Source organism: Pan troglodytes, chromosome 18 (genome assembly GCF_028858775.2).
Source record: "Pan troglodytes isolate AG18354 chromosome 18, NHGRI_mPanTro3-v2.0_pri, whole genome shotgun sequence".
Taxonomy (NCBI): Eukaryota; Metazoa; Chordata; class Mammalia; order Primates; family Hominidae; genus Pan; species Pan troglodytes.
Window position 1 is genome coordinate 66,856,379 of NC_072416.2, and position 16,570 is coordinate 66,872,948.

The window sequence follows — 16,570 nt, forward strand, 5'->3', positions numbered from 1 at the left end:
AATTTTACTTTGCATACATACTATTGTGTTTTTTTGAGTTTGGAGTCTCACTTTGTCGCCCAGGCTAGCGTGCAGTGGCGTGATCTCTGCCTACTGCAGCCTCTGTCTCTTGGGTTCAAGCAATTTTCATGCCTCAGCCTTCCATGTAGCCAGGACTACAGGTGCCTGCCACCACGCCCGGCTAATTTTTGTATTTTTAGTAGAGACAAGGCTTCACCACATTGGCCAGGCTGGTCTCGAACTTCTGACCTCAAGTGATCTGCCTGCCTCCTAAAGTGCTGGGATTACAGGCGTGAGCCACCGCACCCAGCCCGTAGTATTGTGTTCTAAGTAGCTTACTATCAGTATTTCTCCTTTCAAACTTGAAGGTACCTCTATACTGTAAATCACACAGATGCTGAGAACTGAGAACCCACATGCCAACCAACCAACTACAACACTTGCTTTAAAATACTCTCATTTTGGGTTGGGCATAGCAGCTTATGCCTGTAATCCCAAAACTTTGGGAGGCCTAGGCAGGTGGATCACTTTGAGGCCAGGTGTTGAAGACCAGTCTGGCCAATATGGTGAAACCCCTGCCTCCACTAAAAACACAAGAAATTAGCCGGGCATGGTGGTACACACCTGTAATCCCAGCTACTCGGGAGGCTGAGGCACGAGAATCACTTGAACCCAAAAAGCTGAGGTTGCAGTGAGCTGAGATCAAGTCACTGCACTCCAGCCTGGGTGACAGAGCGAGACTCCATCTCAAAAACAAAAAACAAAAAACAAAAAAACTCTCATTTTCTATGTGTAGCCAATGGACTCCTCATAATCTAGAGATATTTCTACATGCTCCAAACTGTAAGGCCTGGCAAGATGGGTTTTAATCGAAGTTTAAAAGAATGGTGAAAAGTCAAAGACAATAATGTAGGATTTGGTTCAGTGATGAAACCCTGGATTGTACAGTTTCCAGGCTGGGTTGAAAGCTTGCAGTAGTGAAATAGATAGTTCAAAGCATCTCCTGGGGCAGATTCAGGGACCAGGTCTTTAGTGTCTGTTTCCAGAGGCCCTTACGCCTGGAACAATGACCACTTGATGTAATTCATTGCTTTGCACTTCCAAAGAAGTGAGGCCAAGCCCACAGGTTCTTAGAGCCCTTTCCTCCTTTGATTTCTTAGTTTCCCTTTCAGAGCCTTTCCATGACCCTAGTAAATAACTGAGCAGTAGATCTCTGTTAGCCTCCCTGTACCTCCCATTAAATGTCAATAGTGCAGTCCACCCACAGGTCAACAGGGCAACCTGCATCTCCAGATGTTCATGACAGGAGAGGAGGTGGCATGTTGCCACCATTTAGGAACTACTGTATTGTTTGGGGGAGCTGGTCTGCAGGAGTCTGCTTTTAAAAATAAATAAGGATTATAGTAATCATTGCTTCAGCAAGAATCATCCACAGATGCCAAATCCATTGGGTGAAAATTAGTTGCTGAACAAGATATTCTCAAATTATCTACCTGCAGATTATAGGTTAATCATGCAGTGAAAAAAGGCACCTTTGCTGTGAAGAAATCTGGTGGCCTTTCCCTTATCCAAGTGATCAAAGTTATCAATAGAAGCACAGACAGACATCATGTGCCTCCCAGTGTCCTGCACTAGGGAGGCCACAGCATCACCTCTGTCCTGTTCTTGTCCCCACCGACCCCTGAAATGGATTACCTGAATCTAAATTTTGAGGAGTAATCAGACAAACCCAAGTTAAGGGGCATGCTACAAAACAACTGGCCAGCACATTTCAAAAATGTCAGTGACAGAAAAGAAAGACCTAAGGAAGAGCCATGCCAACGAAAGGCCATATTGGATCCTGAATCCAGAAGGGTGCAAGGTTGCTATAAAGGACATTTTTGGAAAATCTGACAATTCGAATATGCACCATATATTCGACAATAGTATTCTATCAAAGTTTTGTTTCCTAAAATTGAAAATCAAGACTGGTCACGGTGGCTCACACCTGCAATCCCAGTGCTTTGGGAGGCCGAGATAGGTGGATCATCTGAGGTCAGGAGATCGAGACTATCCTGGCTAACATGGTGAAACCTCGTCTCTACTAAAAATACAAAAAATTAGCCGGGCGTGGTGGCGGGTGCCTGTAGACCCAGCTATTCAGGAGGCTGAGGCAGGAGAATGGCACGAACCTGGGAGGCGGAGCTTGCAGTGAGCTGAGATCACGCCACTGTACTCCAGCCTGGGCAACAGAGCGAGACTCTGTCTCAAAAAAAAAGAAAAAAGAAAAAAAAAGAAAATCAAATTGGGGTTATATAACAGAATGCCTTTGTTCTTAGGAGATAACACATTGACATATTTATAAGTAAAGGAACATGACTTCTGCAATTTATTTGCAGATGGTTCAGCAGAACAAGAAATTATGTAGGCGTGTGTCAATATAGACAGAGCAGATGTGGCAAAGTATTAACAATGAGTAAACTCAGGTGAAGAGTCCATGGATGGTCATCATACTATTATAGTAACTTGTCTGTTGTATTGTTGGTTTTCTTGGTTTTCTTTTTTTTTTTTTTTTTTTAAAGACGGAGTTTCGGCCGGGCGCGGTGGCTCACGCCTGTAATCCCAGCACTTTGGGAGGCCGAGACGTGCGGATCATGAGGTCAGGAGATCGAGACCATCCTGGCTAAAACAGTGTAAACCTCGTCTCAACTAACAATACAAAAAAATTAGCCGGGCGTGATGGCGGGCGCCTCTAGTCCCAGCTACTCCGGAGGCTGAGGCAGAAGAGTGGTGTGAACCCAGGAGGTGGAGCTTGCAGCGAGCCGACATCGCGCCACTGCACTCCAGCTTGGGCTACAGAGCAAGACTCCGTCTCAAAAAAAAAAAAAAAAAAAAAAAAAAGAAAGGGTTTCACTTTTGTTGCCCAGGCTGGAGTGCAATGGTGCAATCTCGGCTCACTGCAAACTCCATCTCCCAGGTTCAAACGATTCTCCTGCCTCACCCTCCCCAGTAGCTGGGATTACAGGCGTGTGCCACCACACCCAGCTAATTTTTGTATTTTTAGTAGAGACAGGGTTTCACCATGTTGACCAGGCTGGTCTCAAACTCCTGACCTCAGGTGATCTGCCCACCTCAGCCTCCCAAAGTGTTGGGATTACAGGCATGAGCCACCGCGACCGGCCTATTGTTGGTTTTCAAAATAAAAACGTTGGAAGTAACCATATAACTGAAGAAGCGCTTAAGCCGTTTTCAGCTACATGTTGTTTGCTGGTCCTATTCTAAAAGCCAGAGCTTGTCCCCGTTCAGATATCGGATTTGGAGAGACACTGCCAACTGGCTGGAGATTAATCCGGACACTGGTGCCATTTCCACTCGGGCTGAGCTGGACAGGGAGGATTTGGAGCACGTGAAGAACAGCACGTACACAGCCCTAATCATAGCTACAGACAATGGTAAGGGGGCCTCATCTGAGCCTTTGCTGCCTCGACCTCCTAGCTAGTTCACTTCCTTGCCCCTCCCTTCTTTTGGAGGGAAGAGTTCATTCTTTTTCTTTTATCCTTTTTGTTTGTTGGATTGATTTGTATAAATGTATGGAGTACAAGGGTAATTTTGTTACATGCATAGATGTGTAGTGGTAAAGTCAGGGCTTTTAGGGTATCCATCACCCAAATAACATGCATTGTACCCATTAAGTAATTGTTCATCATCTACCCCCTCCCACCCCTTGGACCCTTCCCAGCTGCCATTGTCTGTCATTCCACAATCTACATCCATGTGTACACATTATTGAACTCCGACTTCTAAGTGAGAACATGCAGTATTTCTCCTTATATGTCTGATTCGTTTCACTTGAGACAATGGCCTCCAGTTTCATCCATGTTGCTGCAAAAGATTTCTCTTTTATTCTTAAACAAAGGCATTCTTATTATCAAAAATTCAAGTGGGCTGAGCACGGTGACTCACACCTGTAATCCCAGCACTTTGAGAGGCTGAGGTGGGAGGATCACTTGAGCCCAGGAGTTCAAGACCAGCCTGGGTAACATGGCAAAACCCTGTCTCTACAAAAAGTACATAAATTAGCTGGGTGTGTTGGTGAGCACCTGTAGTCCCAGCTACTCAGAAGGCTGAAGTGGTAGGATTGCTTGAGTCTGAGAGGTGGAGGCTGCAGTGAGCCAAGATTGCGCCACTGCTCTCCATCCTGGGCAACAGAGCAAGACTCTGTCTCCAAAAAAAAAAATTGTTTTTTCAAGTAATTTTGGTCAAACAGAACTTACTTTTCACTACTCACTCTTTATTCCTTCCCTAAGGGAACCAGGTAATGATGGTTTACAATCCATTTCCAAAGCTTAATACTTGTGTGACCTTGGATTTGCTGTTTAATTTTTTTTTTTTTTTTTTTTTTTGAGACAGAGTCTTGCTCTGTCACCCAGGCTGGAGTGCAGTGGTGCAATCTTGGCTCACTGCAACTTCTGCCTCCCAGGTTCAAGCAATTCTCCTACCTGAGCCTCCCATGTAGCTGGGATTACAGGTGTGCACCACCACGCCCAGCTAATTTTTTGTATTTTTAGTAGAAACGGGGTTTCACCATATTGGCCAAGCTGGTCTTGAACTCCTGACCTTGTGATCTGCCCACCTTGGCCTCCCAAAGTGCTGGGATTACAGGTGTGAGCCACCGTGCCTGGCCTGCTGTTTAATTTTTATGTCCCTCAATTCCTTTACCTGAAAAATGTTAATACCCATGTGGGTGAAATTAGTTAGGTGTTAAATCAGTTAGGTGTGGGTCCTTCCAGACTGCTTCTGTGTATTTAAATACATTTATAGGCTGGGTGCTAGGCTCACACCTGTAATCCCAACACTTTGGGGGTCTGAGGTGGGAGATGGCTTGAGGCCAGGAGTTCAAGACTAGCCTGGGCAACATACTGCCCATAATCTCAAAATGCTGGGATTACAGGCATGAGTTATCATGCTTGGCCTCCTTGAGTTAATTTTAAATGACGTGTGCTCATTGTTAAAAAATAAAATTTACATGAGAAAAAAAGTTTTAAAAATTTAGTCATGCCATCTAGACATATCTATTTATAGGTTTGAGATGGATTCTTCTGTTGTTTTGTATCTGTATCGTATACTAATATTGATGATAGTTCCCTGGGTACCAATTTTTCCTACTACCATATGCTCGGTGTTGTGTCAAGATGTAAAAGAAATGCAAACAGAAGTGTGGATGGGCTGGGCGCAGTGGCTCACGCCTATAATCCCAACACTTTCAGAGGCTAAGATGCGAGGATCACTTGAGCTCAAGAGTTCAAGACCAGCCTGGGCAACATGATAAGACCCCCTCTCTACAAAAAAAATTTAGAAACTAGCCAAGCATGGTGGCATGCGCCTGTGGTCTCAGCTACTAGGGAGGCAGAGGTGGGAGATTAAGCCCAGGAGGTAGAGGCTGCAGTGAACTGTGTTCATGCCACGGCATTCCAGCCTGGGTGACAGAGTGAGACTCTGCCTCAAAAAAAAAAAAAAAAAAAAAAGCGTATGTGAACTCCCCAATCTATTTTGAAAACCAATTTGCAGAGACTTCAAAAGACCCAACTCATCCCCTTTGATTTTAAGCTTCTAGTCAGGCTTAAAATTAAAATAAATAAAAAGACTCAATGCTTTGTTAATGACCTCAAATGGCAGGAAAGTGCAGAAAAAGGAGAACTAGGGAAACAACAGGCAGGCAATAGGACTTCTTGGAGTAGTTAAAATTCAGTGAATGAATAACGATATGTGAAGAAGGGGGAGTGTGTTCTTGGTGTGAGGAATAACTTGAATAATTGTTATCAAGGTGGGAATAAGTTGTCTGTGTAAAACGGCCAGAGACCTGCCCACCTGGGAGTGGAGGTCCTTTGGGATTGGTGGGACAGGAGGTTCTGCGGGTAGAGTGGGGCCTGGTGAGGGACCACTGAAGAGCCAGGACAAGATCTAGACTTGGTCTGGTGGAAGGCAATGGGGATTCATTACTGTTGCCAAGCTGCCACATTTCCTGTGTATTTTCTCTTAGGTTCTCCAGTTGCTACTGGAACAGGGACACTTCTGCTGATCCTGTCTGATGTGAATGACAATGCCCCCATACCAGAACCTCGAACTATATTCTTCTGTGAGAGGAATCCAAAGCCTCAGGTCATAAACATCATTGATGCAGACCTTCCTCCCAATACATCTCCCTTCACAGCAGAACTAACACACGGGGCGAGTGCCAACTGGACCATTCAGTACAACGACCCAAGTGGGTACCTGAGTTTTATTTTGGCAACTTTGCTCCAACTGCCATGCTTCCCTTCCCCCAGATCCCCACCTTTCAATTTCCCTTCTCAACTTCTAGATGTCACCCCTTCCATTGATACTTGCTTCCTTGTCCCTTCTGTCTTTGAGGCCTTGCTCCAAAGGTCTTTTTCCTTTCCTGGTATCTAACTTTGTAGCATGCTACCCAGTAATCTAAAACCCAAGCAGGGCTCCCTCTCCCAGCCTCTAGCCACCCTCCACTCCCCTCTCCACTTGCAACCAGGACCATCTTCTCTGCTACCTCCTGCTCCTGGGACCAAACAACACCATTTTTGTGGTTAGCTCCTTCTTGCCAACCAATCGTGAGCTCCCAGATTCATCAGAACTATTCTACCGAGGTGGAGGCAGCTGTCAACTGCCTGGTCAATTTGCATATATGGGCTTCCTACACCTACTTTTCTCTGGGCTTCTATTTCCACCATGACGATGTGGATCTGGAAGGTGTGCACCACTTCTTCCACAAATTGGCCAAGGGAGAAGCACAAGGGCACTGAGTGTCCCTTGAAAATGCAAAACCAGTGTGGCGGCCGCAGTGTCTTCCCGGACATCCAGAAGCCATGTAAAGATGAATGGGGTAAAACCCTGGGTGCGATGGAAGTCACTCTGGCCCTGGAGAAGAACCTGAACTGGGCCCTTTTGGATCTTCATGCCTTGGGTTCCGCCTGCACAGACCCCCATATCTGTGACTTCCTGGAGAGCCACTTCCTAGATGAAAAAGTAAAACTCATCAAGAAGATAGGTGACCACCTGACCAACCTTCACAGGCCGGCCGGCCTCCAGGCCGGGCTGGGCAAAAAGGTTCACCCTCAGGCACACAGGAGCCTACTGAACCCAGCGACATCTGAAGAGCCCCGCTCTGCCTAAGCCGCTCCCTCCAGCCACTAGGCAGCTTTTTTAAACCAACTCTAGAGCCCTCTCCCAAGCCTTAGACCAAATGGAAATAAAGCTTTTTACAGCAAAAAAAAAAAAAAAAAAAAAAAAAAGTACATACCTAAATAAAACCCAAGCAGCTCTGCTCTCTTCACTCGGCTTGCGGGTGTCTTTAGTTCACTAGCAATTTTATTCTGGAATGAGCTTTTTATTTTCCCCCCCTGGTCTCATCATTTCTTTTTATTGCTTTCTCCAGCCCAAGAATCTATCATTTTGAAGCCAAAGATGGCCTTAGAGGTGGGTGACTACAAAATCAATCTCAAGCTCATGGATAACCAGAATAAAGACCAAGTGACCACCTTAGAGGTCAGCGTGTGTGACTGTGAAGGGGCCGCCGGCGTCTGTAGGAAGGCACAGCCTGTCGAAGCAGGATTGCAAATTCCTGCCATTCTGGGGATTCTTGGAGGAATTCTTGCTTTGCTAAGTAAGTCCAGCTGGCAAGTGACTCAGCCTTTGACTTAAAAAAATGGAGGAGGTTTATTTCCTGAAAATGATTTTTGTTCTTATATTAGTAAGGATATAGGTTAGCTGATGCAGGAAAGAGACTCCCAAGTTATGCTAGCCTCCATAAAATAGAAGTTTGTCTCTTACTGAACATTTCAGAGGTAAATGGTCTAAGATGGGAAGGCCATGAAGTCAACAGGGGACCCAGGTTTCTTCTACCTTGTCTCTTTTCATCCTTCAAGACAGTGCATCCCAAGCTTGAGAGCATACAAATCATCTGGGCCTCTTTTTGAACTGGGAAATCTGATCCAGGAGGTCTGGCATAGGGCCACAGATTCTGCATTTCTTTTTTTTCTTTTTTTTTTTTTTGAGACGGAGTTTCGCTCTTGTTGCCGAGGCTGGAGTGCAATGGTGTGATCTCAGCTCACTGCACCCTCCGCTTAACAGGTTCAAGCGATTCTCCCGCCTCAGCCTCCTAAGTAGCTGGGACTATGGGCATGTGCCACCACGCCCAGCTAATTTTGTATTTTCAGTAGAGACGGTGTTTCTCCATGTTGGTTAGGCTGGTCTCAGACTCCCGACCTCAGGTGATCCACCCGCCTCAGCCTCCCAAAGTGTTGGGATTACAGGCTTGAGCCACCGCACCCGGCCAGATTCTACATTTCTAACCAGCTCCCAGGGGGTCATGATGTTGCAATTCCTTAGACCATAGGCAGAGTAGCAAGACCTTGGGGGCTGCGCTCATCAGCATGGTCTAAGCTAGCCAGCTCACCACCACCACCTCTACATTCCATCCTAGATTGGGGAAGGGGATAACAGAGGAAGTGGAGGCCAAACGACTGGAAGTTGCATATATCACCTCCACTTATATACCATTGGCCCAAACACAGCCACATCTAGCTGCAAGGGAGCCTGGAAGCTTCTACTTACAATTGAAAATTGACATGGAGTAGGGGTGGAGTGTAGGGTGAGCAGTGAGTGTCAATGACTAAAAGGATAAAGGAGAAAAAGGATGCTGAGGAAAATTGGCAGTTTCTGCCATAGTCCTTAAACCTGTTTCCATTGGAGCCCACCTGGAGTGAGCCCTAGGGGTGACACAGGAGCTGTTATGGTCAAGGTAAATACTTTTATCATTTACACACAGGGAGAAAGTACTGAATCTATTAAAGGAATAAATTAGCGATGAAAACAGACTATGTGCATCAAAAGACAAAGTATCCCTATGGAGGAGTGCACTACATCAGAACTCTGGTAGGGCTTTAAACATGTGAATGATAGAAGAGCAAGCAAATGATTATCAAAGCAAGTGAGAGCAAGTCAATTAGAAACCTTTGACCTGGTATGGTGGCTCACTCTTTGGGAGACCAGGGTGGGAGGATTGCTTGAAGCCAGGAGTTTGACACCAGCCTGGGCAACAAAGCAAGACTGTCTCTACAAAATAAAAATAAAAAATACATTTTTTTATTAGAAAAAATTTTTTAAAAGAAATGTTTAAAGATCATATATAATTAGTGACTGCGAGGGGTGGTCCAGCTCATGAATGCCTTTGTAGTCAGGGTAGTCAGAAAAGGCTGTTAATTGAGTCTCAAGGACAGTTTTGTGGAAGATGTAAGTGGTTAGGCCACAGGGGCTGGTAGAATTCCAACAGGCAGATGGGTATTTAGGAAGGTTCCCCTCCTAGCAAAGCACAGCAGAGGCTTGAGGAGACTCCTAGAAGGGCAGAGACCAGGCCAAGCTGGTGGGAATGGAAAAAGAATTTTGGAGGGAGCAGTGGGACCAAATCTAGGGTTTTCAATTTAGATTGAGCATGGGTGCCATTGATCCTGCTGCTGCTGCCTCAGTGGACTCCAGGAGAGGGTGCCTTTCAACCTTCCAGAAATGTCTGCTGGGCATCCCATTTGCTTCTGCCCCCTCCTGGTGTCCTCCCAAAGTTGAAGAAAAGGATAGTGCTGTTGAGAATTGAGCAAGCCTTCTGGACTTTCATCCTGCCAGGCTTTACATGGCTTTATTGCGCCATGAGATTAGGTTAATTCATCATTGCCTTGGGCAGGGTAACACAAGCCCTGCCTGCCCACTTCCTAGTCAAATTACATTTCAGTGGCCTGGTCTGCTTTTGGTATAGTGGTTACTGACTAGTACATTCATTCTAAAGGGAATCTTTTTTTTTTTTTTTTTTTTTTTTTTTTTAATGCAAGTTCTCATTCTGTGGGCCCGGCTGGAGTGCAGTGGAGTGATCTCAGATCTCAGGTCACTGCAGCCTTGACTTCCGGGGCTCAGGCAATCCTCCCACCTCAGATCCCTGGGTGGCTGGGACCACAGGCATGAGCCACCACACCCAGCTAATTTTTTAATTTTTTTTTGTAGAAACAGTGTTTCCTTATGTTGCCCAGGCTGGTCTCAAACTCCTGGTCTCAACCAGTCCTCCCACCTTGGCCTTCCAAAGTGTTGGGATTATAGGCATGAGCCACTGTGCCCAGCCAGGGAATCTTAAAGATTGTAGTTATACTTGAAATATTTTTTTTTAATAGGATTACCTAAATTTGCTATGGGTATGTATTTTTTTAGACACTGGGGGTGGGGATTCCCATGTAGAGCAACATTTAAAACAGAGGCAATGCCAGAGTTCAGATGTTCAATTTCTTGTATTTTTAACTTCTATGATTATTTTTTCTTTCTTTATTAGAGATGGGTTCTCACTATGTTACTCACATTGGTCTCAAACTCTTGAGCTCAAGTGATCCTCCCACCTTGGCCTCCCAAAATGCTGGGATTAGAGGTGTGAGCCACTCCTCTGGCCAATTTCTTGTTTCTTAAGGGCACAAATGTGCTAGAGGCTGGGTGCAGTGGCTCACGTCTATAATCTCAACACTTTGGGAGGCTGAGGTGGCAGGATTGCTTGAACCTAGGTTTCAAGATCAGCCTAGACAGCATAGCAAGACCCCATCTCTATTAAAAAAAAATTACTAGAGAGACACCAGGAGATCTGAAGCTTTTCATGTTTTCCGCCAATGTTTGATTGCTTACTCTGTGCCAGGCTTTTTCTCAGAGCCTGCAGATACTGGGCTTCTGGCACAGCTGATAAGGGGGATCTTTTTGGAAATGGTAAACTGCCTCTTGCTTTGCATGGATGGGGACTGTGTAGCTCCTATAGTCTTGTTCAGTGCTGTCTCCCTGTGCAGCCAATTCAGTGTTCTTGTTGATGAATCATGGACAAGGGAGTTATGCTGTTTATCTGGATAAGGTTTCTGGCATTTTTCTGATTTTAGAAATAGGTAGTTGAGGTACATCTGAGAAATCTTTTCCCCAAGTTTATGCAACCTCCTGTTTAAAGATTATGCTTCGGCCGGGTGTGGTGGCTCACGCCTGTAATCTCAGCACTTTGGGAGGCCGAGGTGGGTGGATCACTTGAGGTCAGGAGTTTGAGACCAGCCTGGGCAACATAGTGAAACCCTGTCTCTACTAAAAATACAAAAATTAGCTGGGCATGGTGGCAGGCGCTTGTAGTCCTACCTACTTGGGAGGCTGAGGCAGGAGAATCACTTGAACCCAGGAGGTGGTGGTTGCAGTGAGCTGAAATTGCGCCACTACACTCCAGCCTGGGCAACAGAGTGAGACTCTGTCTCAAAATAATAATAATAATAAATAAATAAAGATTATGCTTCATAGGGTACAGTATATAGGTACTTGGGCACCCATGGGTAGAAAACACATGGAATCTTTTTTTTTTTTCATTCACAGTGAATAATATATATATTTTTTAAGTTGAGTGGTTTCTTTCTGGCTGCTTTAGAGAATTTTTTTTAAAGTTAAATGTTAATTGTGTATATCCTAGAAATAATCCCAAGATCAAATGTAACCCTTGTGTTAAGCCTTGGAAGTTAAATAGATTTTAAAGCTTGCTTACATGATTCTATCTTAAGAGAAAATAAGAACATACCAGGCAATTTTATACACTCCCCATAGCTGGTTATGTATCAATCACATTTGGGCTAACCTAGGAGCCCTGCTCACAAACCTTCAATGGCTCCAACTCAGAATCAAAGCCAAAGTCCTCACAGTGGCCCATATGTCCCTCCCGCCCTGCTTGCCCCTCTGAGCTCTTCTCCATGTCTCTTCCCCTCATGCACCCTGCTACAGCCATGCTGGCCTCCTCACCTTCCCTCCATCACACCAAACATGCTCCTGCCTCAGGGCCTCTGTCCTTACTGTTTCCTCTGCCTGGAACTTTCCCCCAGATTTGGGAAAATGACAGTGATTGAGTTTAAAACCCATCTGAAAGTTAAGGACCATGCTTGAATTCACATATCACTGTCTACTATGTTGTACTGTACATACCAACTTCAGGGATGTGAGTGTCACGTGGATTGACATCTTCAAGTGTATTGAAGGCAGCTAGTGGCTGTCTAACTGCCCCCTGTCTGGTATGAGGGGTGCTCTGTGATAGCTGCTGCTTCTGGCCTTCTTTATCTTTGGCTCTCAACACTTGCTCTCTCTCCCCCACCATCCCAGTTCTGATTCTGCTGCTCTTGCTGTTTCTTCGGAGGAGAGCGGTGGTCAAAGAGCCCTTACTGCCCCCAGAGGATGACACCCGGGACAACGTTTATTACTATGATGAAGAAGGAGGCGGAGAAGAGGACCAGGTGGGTTTTTAAAACCTTGGTAGCTCAGTGGTGATCTCTTTATTCAGAAGAAGCAATGATTAGTAAGAGGTAGGCATTTGAAACAGCTCTGAATCACTTTGGATATTATCTTTTTAAGGCCTTACCCAAAAAAGTAGACATTGTCATTGACCATCATCATCATCACATCATCACCAACACAGCTAACATTTATTGATCGCATACTGTTCTGCACCTCAGTGAGCGAGCTGAGGCACAGAGAAGCTCAGTAACTTGGCTAAGGTCACACAGCTAGGAAGCAACAGGGCCAAATGGTCTGTCTCAGAGCCTGCCTTCCTCATTGCCATTCTCTGGACATGAACTTCAGCCAGATTCTCTTTGACATAGAACAACTGGTCTGCTTTGTTTCTCTTGAGTTTTTAGCTAGACCAAACTCCTTTTTGTCATTGTTATACCTTTAGTCCCTCTGTATTTCCTGATTTTGGAGATGATCTTAATATGTTACCCTGGAGTTGTCCAGGGAACTGTTCAGTGTCGTGGAGAGTCTACTTATTATAGAAAGGGATCCATGGGGGTCTATTACAGAGTCCTGCTTTTGACTGAGGCCACAGAGTGAGGCACAATTTACTGAGCTCCATACAACATAGGGAGGTGGGTGTACAGAGAAAAATATTGTTCTAGATTTCAGGGACTTGTAAGTCTAGTTTGGGGATACCACGTATATTGTATCAGTGAGCAATAGAGCAACCAATCCCAGAATCTCAGCGGCACACAACATGCGTGTCTTTCTCGTGTACTGTGGGGTAGCTGGAGCAACTGCTGGTCTCATCTAAGCTCATGAGAATCTGTAGGATGGCTGGGGCTCAGCAGATTTAGGCAGAGTTTAGCTGAATGGCTCTGACCTGTGAATTGTGTCCAGGTCTGTTCCATGCAAGTCTCATCTTTGTACCAGAAGCTGGTGCCTTTCAGACCTTTGCCTGTGTCGTATGTTACTGTCCCATTGGCTAAGCAAGTCACAAAACAAAGCCCCAGATCGATGGATGTATACTTTTCTCACAAGCTGGGGTTGGGAGGGAGTGAATATTTGCCAAACAGTGATCTAATCATCATGTCCTATGAATTAGTAAGGCACACAGCCTATATTTGGATCCACACATGCTACTCACAATCCTTTGGGCTATGTTTTTTTCCAGTGCTATTTGGGAGACTTTTAGCTTGAAAACTGTCATTTTACATTAAACTGGTAAAGATCATATAGTTGGCAGTGAAGGCATCATCCAACCATAATCTATAAACTGAACATAGCCCTGTGTGTATGACTATTTCTTTCCTACTCTTCATTGTACTTCAACCTTTTTTCTCCAAAGGACTTTGACTTGAGCCAGTTGCACAGGGGCCTGGACGCTCGGCCTGAAGTGACTCGTAACGACGTTGCACCAACCCTCATGAGTGTCCCCCGGTACCTTCCCCGCCCTGCCAATCCCGATGAAATTGGAAATTTTATTGATGAAGTAAGTAATCCACGTGGAAAGCCAAAGCATGGCTCATCTCTAAGCTCAGGAGGAGTTGTGTCAAAAATGAGAAAAAGAGTCTTTAGATTCTTTCCTTTACTATGTTTTCAGCTTGCCTGAGCCCTGGAGCCCTGTTTTCCTTTTTCTTTCTTTTTTTTTTTTTTTTTTCTTTGAGACAAAGTTTCACTCTTGTTGCCCAGGCTGGAGTGCAATGGCGCAATCTTTGCTCACCACAACCTCTGCCCGGGTTCAAGCGATTCTCCTGCCTCAGCCTCCCAAGTAGCTGGGATTACAGGCATGCACCACCACACTCGGCTAATTTTGTATTTTTAATAGAGGCAGGGTTTCTCCATGTTGGTCAGGCTGGTCTCTAACTCCTGACTCAGGTGATCCACCTGCCTCGGCCTCCCAAAGTGCTGGGATTACAGGTGTGAGCCACCACGCCTGGCAGCCTGTTTTTCTTAATCTGTGTCTCATCTGAATTTTGGATCTAATCGTGCTTCAAATTGCAAAGTCCATGTGGCAAAACCAACAATTGCCTGAAAGGATTTAGTAGATCTAGAAATGAAACTAGGAAGATTCTAAGTAAATTTCATTTTAGTTTCACTAATGGAATTTACTTCCCTTGCCTCCCACTGCTGGTTGGGATATAATGATAAATGTACATGACAAGCCTACCTGAGGATTAGAAAAATAGAATCTGTATTGTATATGTCAGAAATGCATTCAGCTCTAAATACAAGATGCTGAAACAGATGGGAGTAGATTTATCTTATACAAATAGAAAGTTGGGGTGAGCAGTGTAGGCCAGTGCATCAGGCTGTTCCATGTTTCTGCTCCATCATCTTAGCATGTAGACCCTTCTTCTCAGGCTTGTTGTCTCATGATCACAAGATGGCTGCCACACTTCCAGATCTTAAGTCTGTATTCCAGTCAGGAAAAAGTATGAAGGACAAAGCAGAGGGCAAAAGTCTTTCTTCTAGCAAACTGTCTTCTTATTCAACAAGGGAGTTGTCCAACCAGTTATTGGCCAGAACTATCAGAAGGTTGTGCCTGTCTGCAAGGGAGAATAACAAGGCATTAAATTAATTAGCTTAGGATAAGATGAGAAAGAACCCAGTAAAGAAATGGTCCAGCAGGATCTGTTTCCTTAAGTTATGTTCTCTAGTAACTTGCTTGGTTACTGGAATGATTTTCTGGGCTTGTCTGATGGTCCAGTGGCCCTCAGTGAGTCTTCATGGTGAGGTCTGTGTTTGCTTTAGCTTTCTTTTTTTTTTTTTTTTTTTTTGAGACAGAGTCTTGCTCTGTCACCCAGGCTAGAGTGCAGTGGTGCAATCTCAGCTCACTGCAAGCTCTACCTCCCAGGTTCACACCATTCTCCTGCCTCAGCCTCCCGAGTAGCTGTGCCTATAGGCACCTGCCATCAAGCCTGGCTATTTTTTTTTTTTTTTAATTTTATTTTTAGTAGAGACAGGGTTTCACCATGTTAACCAGATGGTCTCGATCTCCTGACCTCAGGTGATCTGCCTGCCTTGGCCTCCCAAAGTGCTGGGATTACAGGCGTGAGCCACCGCGCCCGGACTGCTTTAGCTTTCTATGGGAGCTGTCACTGAGGACTGTGAGGCACTGCAGTGTTAGAAGTGACCAAGCCACATTCATTTTAGCCACTGGAAAAAACAAGACACAGAAAGAAACCAGTTTAACCATGCCTTTTATTTATTTATTTATTTTTATTTTTATTTTTATTTTCGTTTTTTGAGACAGTTTCACTCTTGTCGCCCAGGCTGGAGTGCAGTGGTGTGATCTTGGCTCACTGCAACCTCTGCCTCCTAGATTCAAGCGATTCTCCTGCCTCAGCCTCCCAAGTAGCTGGGATTACAGGCGCCACTACCACGCCCAGCTACTTTTTCTATTTTTAGTACAGATGGGGTTTCATCATATTGGCTAGTCTGGTCTCAAACTCCTGACCTCAGGTGATCTCCCTGCCTCGGCCTCCCAAAGTACTGGGGTTATGGGCGTGAGCCACCGCTCCTGGCTACAGACCCCTTTTAGATACATCTGGATTCAGGCCTTTCCTCCATTCATACTCATTTGCAAGTCATCACTTGTATTTGCAGTTTTTATTTAAACTATAAAAATAGTATGCTAAAAAAGAACAAGATCATGTCTTTTGAGGAAGCAAGATCATGGGTGGAGCTGGAGGCCATTATCCTTAGCAAACTAATGCAGGAACAGAAAACCAAATACCACGTGTTCTCACTTATATGTGGGAGCTGAATGACGAGAACTCATGGACACAAAGAAGAGAACAACAGACACTGGGGTTCGCTTGAGGGAGGAGGAAGGGAGGAGGGAGAGGAGCAGAAAAGATAACTACTGGGTACTGGGCTAAATACCTGGGTGATGAAATAACCTGTACAACAAATCCCCATGACATGAGTTTACGATTTGTTACCTATATAACAAACCTTCACATGTACTCCCAAACCTAAAAGTTTTTTTTTTTTAAGTATGCTTGCTATTTTAAAAATATAAATCATGGTGTGGGGGTACACACCTGTAATCCCAGCTACTCAGGAGGCTGAGGCCAGAGAATCGCTTGAACCCAGGAGGCAGAGATTGCAGTGAGCCGAGATCATGCCATTGCACTCTAGCCTTGGTGACAGAGCAAGACTCTGAGACTCCATCTCAAAATAAATAAATATACTTTATTTATTTCATAAAATGAAAATATATAAAGAAAAGGCCGGGTGCAGTGGCTCACGC

General features: G+C 44.9%; 1 protein-coding gene and 1 pseudogene across 1 annotated transcript in view; both read left to right on the forward strand.

The window, feature by feature from the left end:
- CDH1 (cadherin 1) overlaps positions 1-16,570 on the forward strand; it is a 97,530-nt gene that overhangs the window by 77,984 nt on the left and 2,976 nt on the right. The window contains exons 11-15 of the mRNA XM_001168150.6: positions 3,286-3,431; positions 6,020-6,244; positions 7,427-7,654; positions 12,184-12,314; positions 13,661-13,804. Coding sequence (XP_001168150.1) covers positions 3,286-3,431; positions 6,020-6,244; positions 7,427-7,654; positions 12,184-12,314; positions 13,661-13,804 — 874 coding nt within the window. The remainder of the gene's footprint in view (positions 1-3,285; positions 3,432-6,019; positions 6,245-7,426; positions 7,655-12,183; positions 12,315-13,660; positions 13,805-16,570) is intronic.
- LOC134808822 (ferritin light chain-like) lies at positions 6,453-7,235 on the forward strand (annotated as a pseudogene).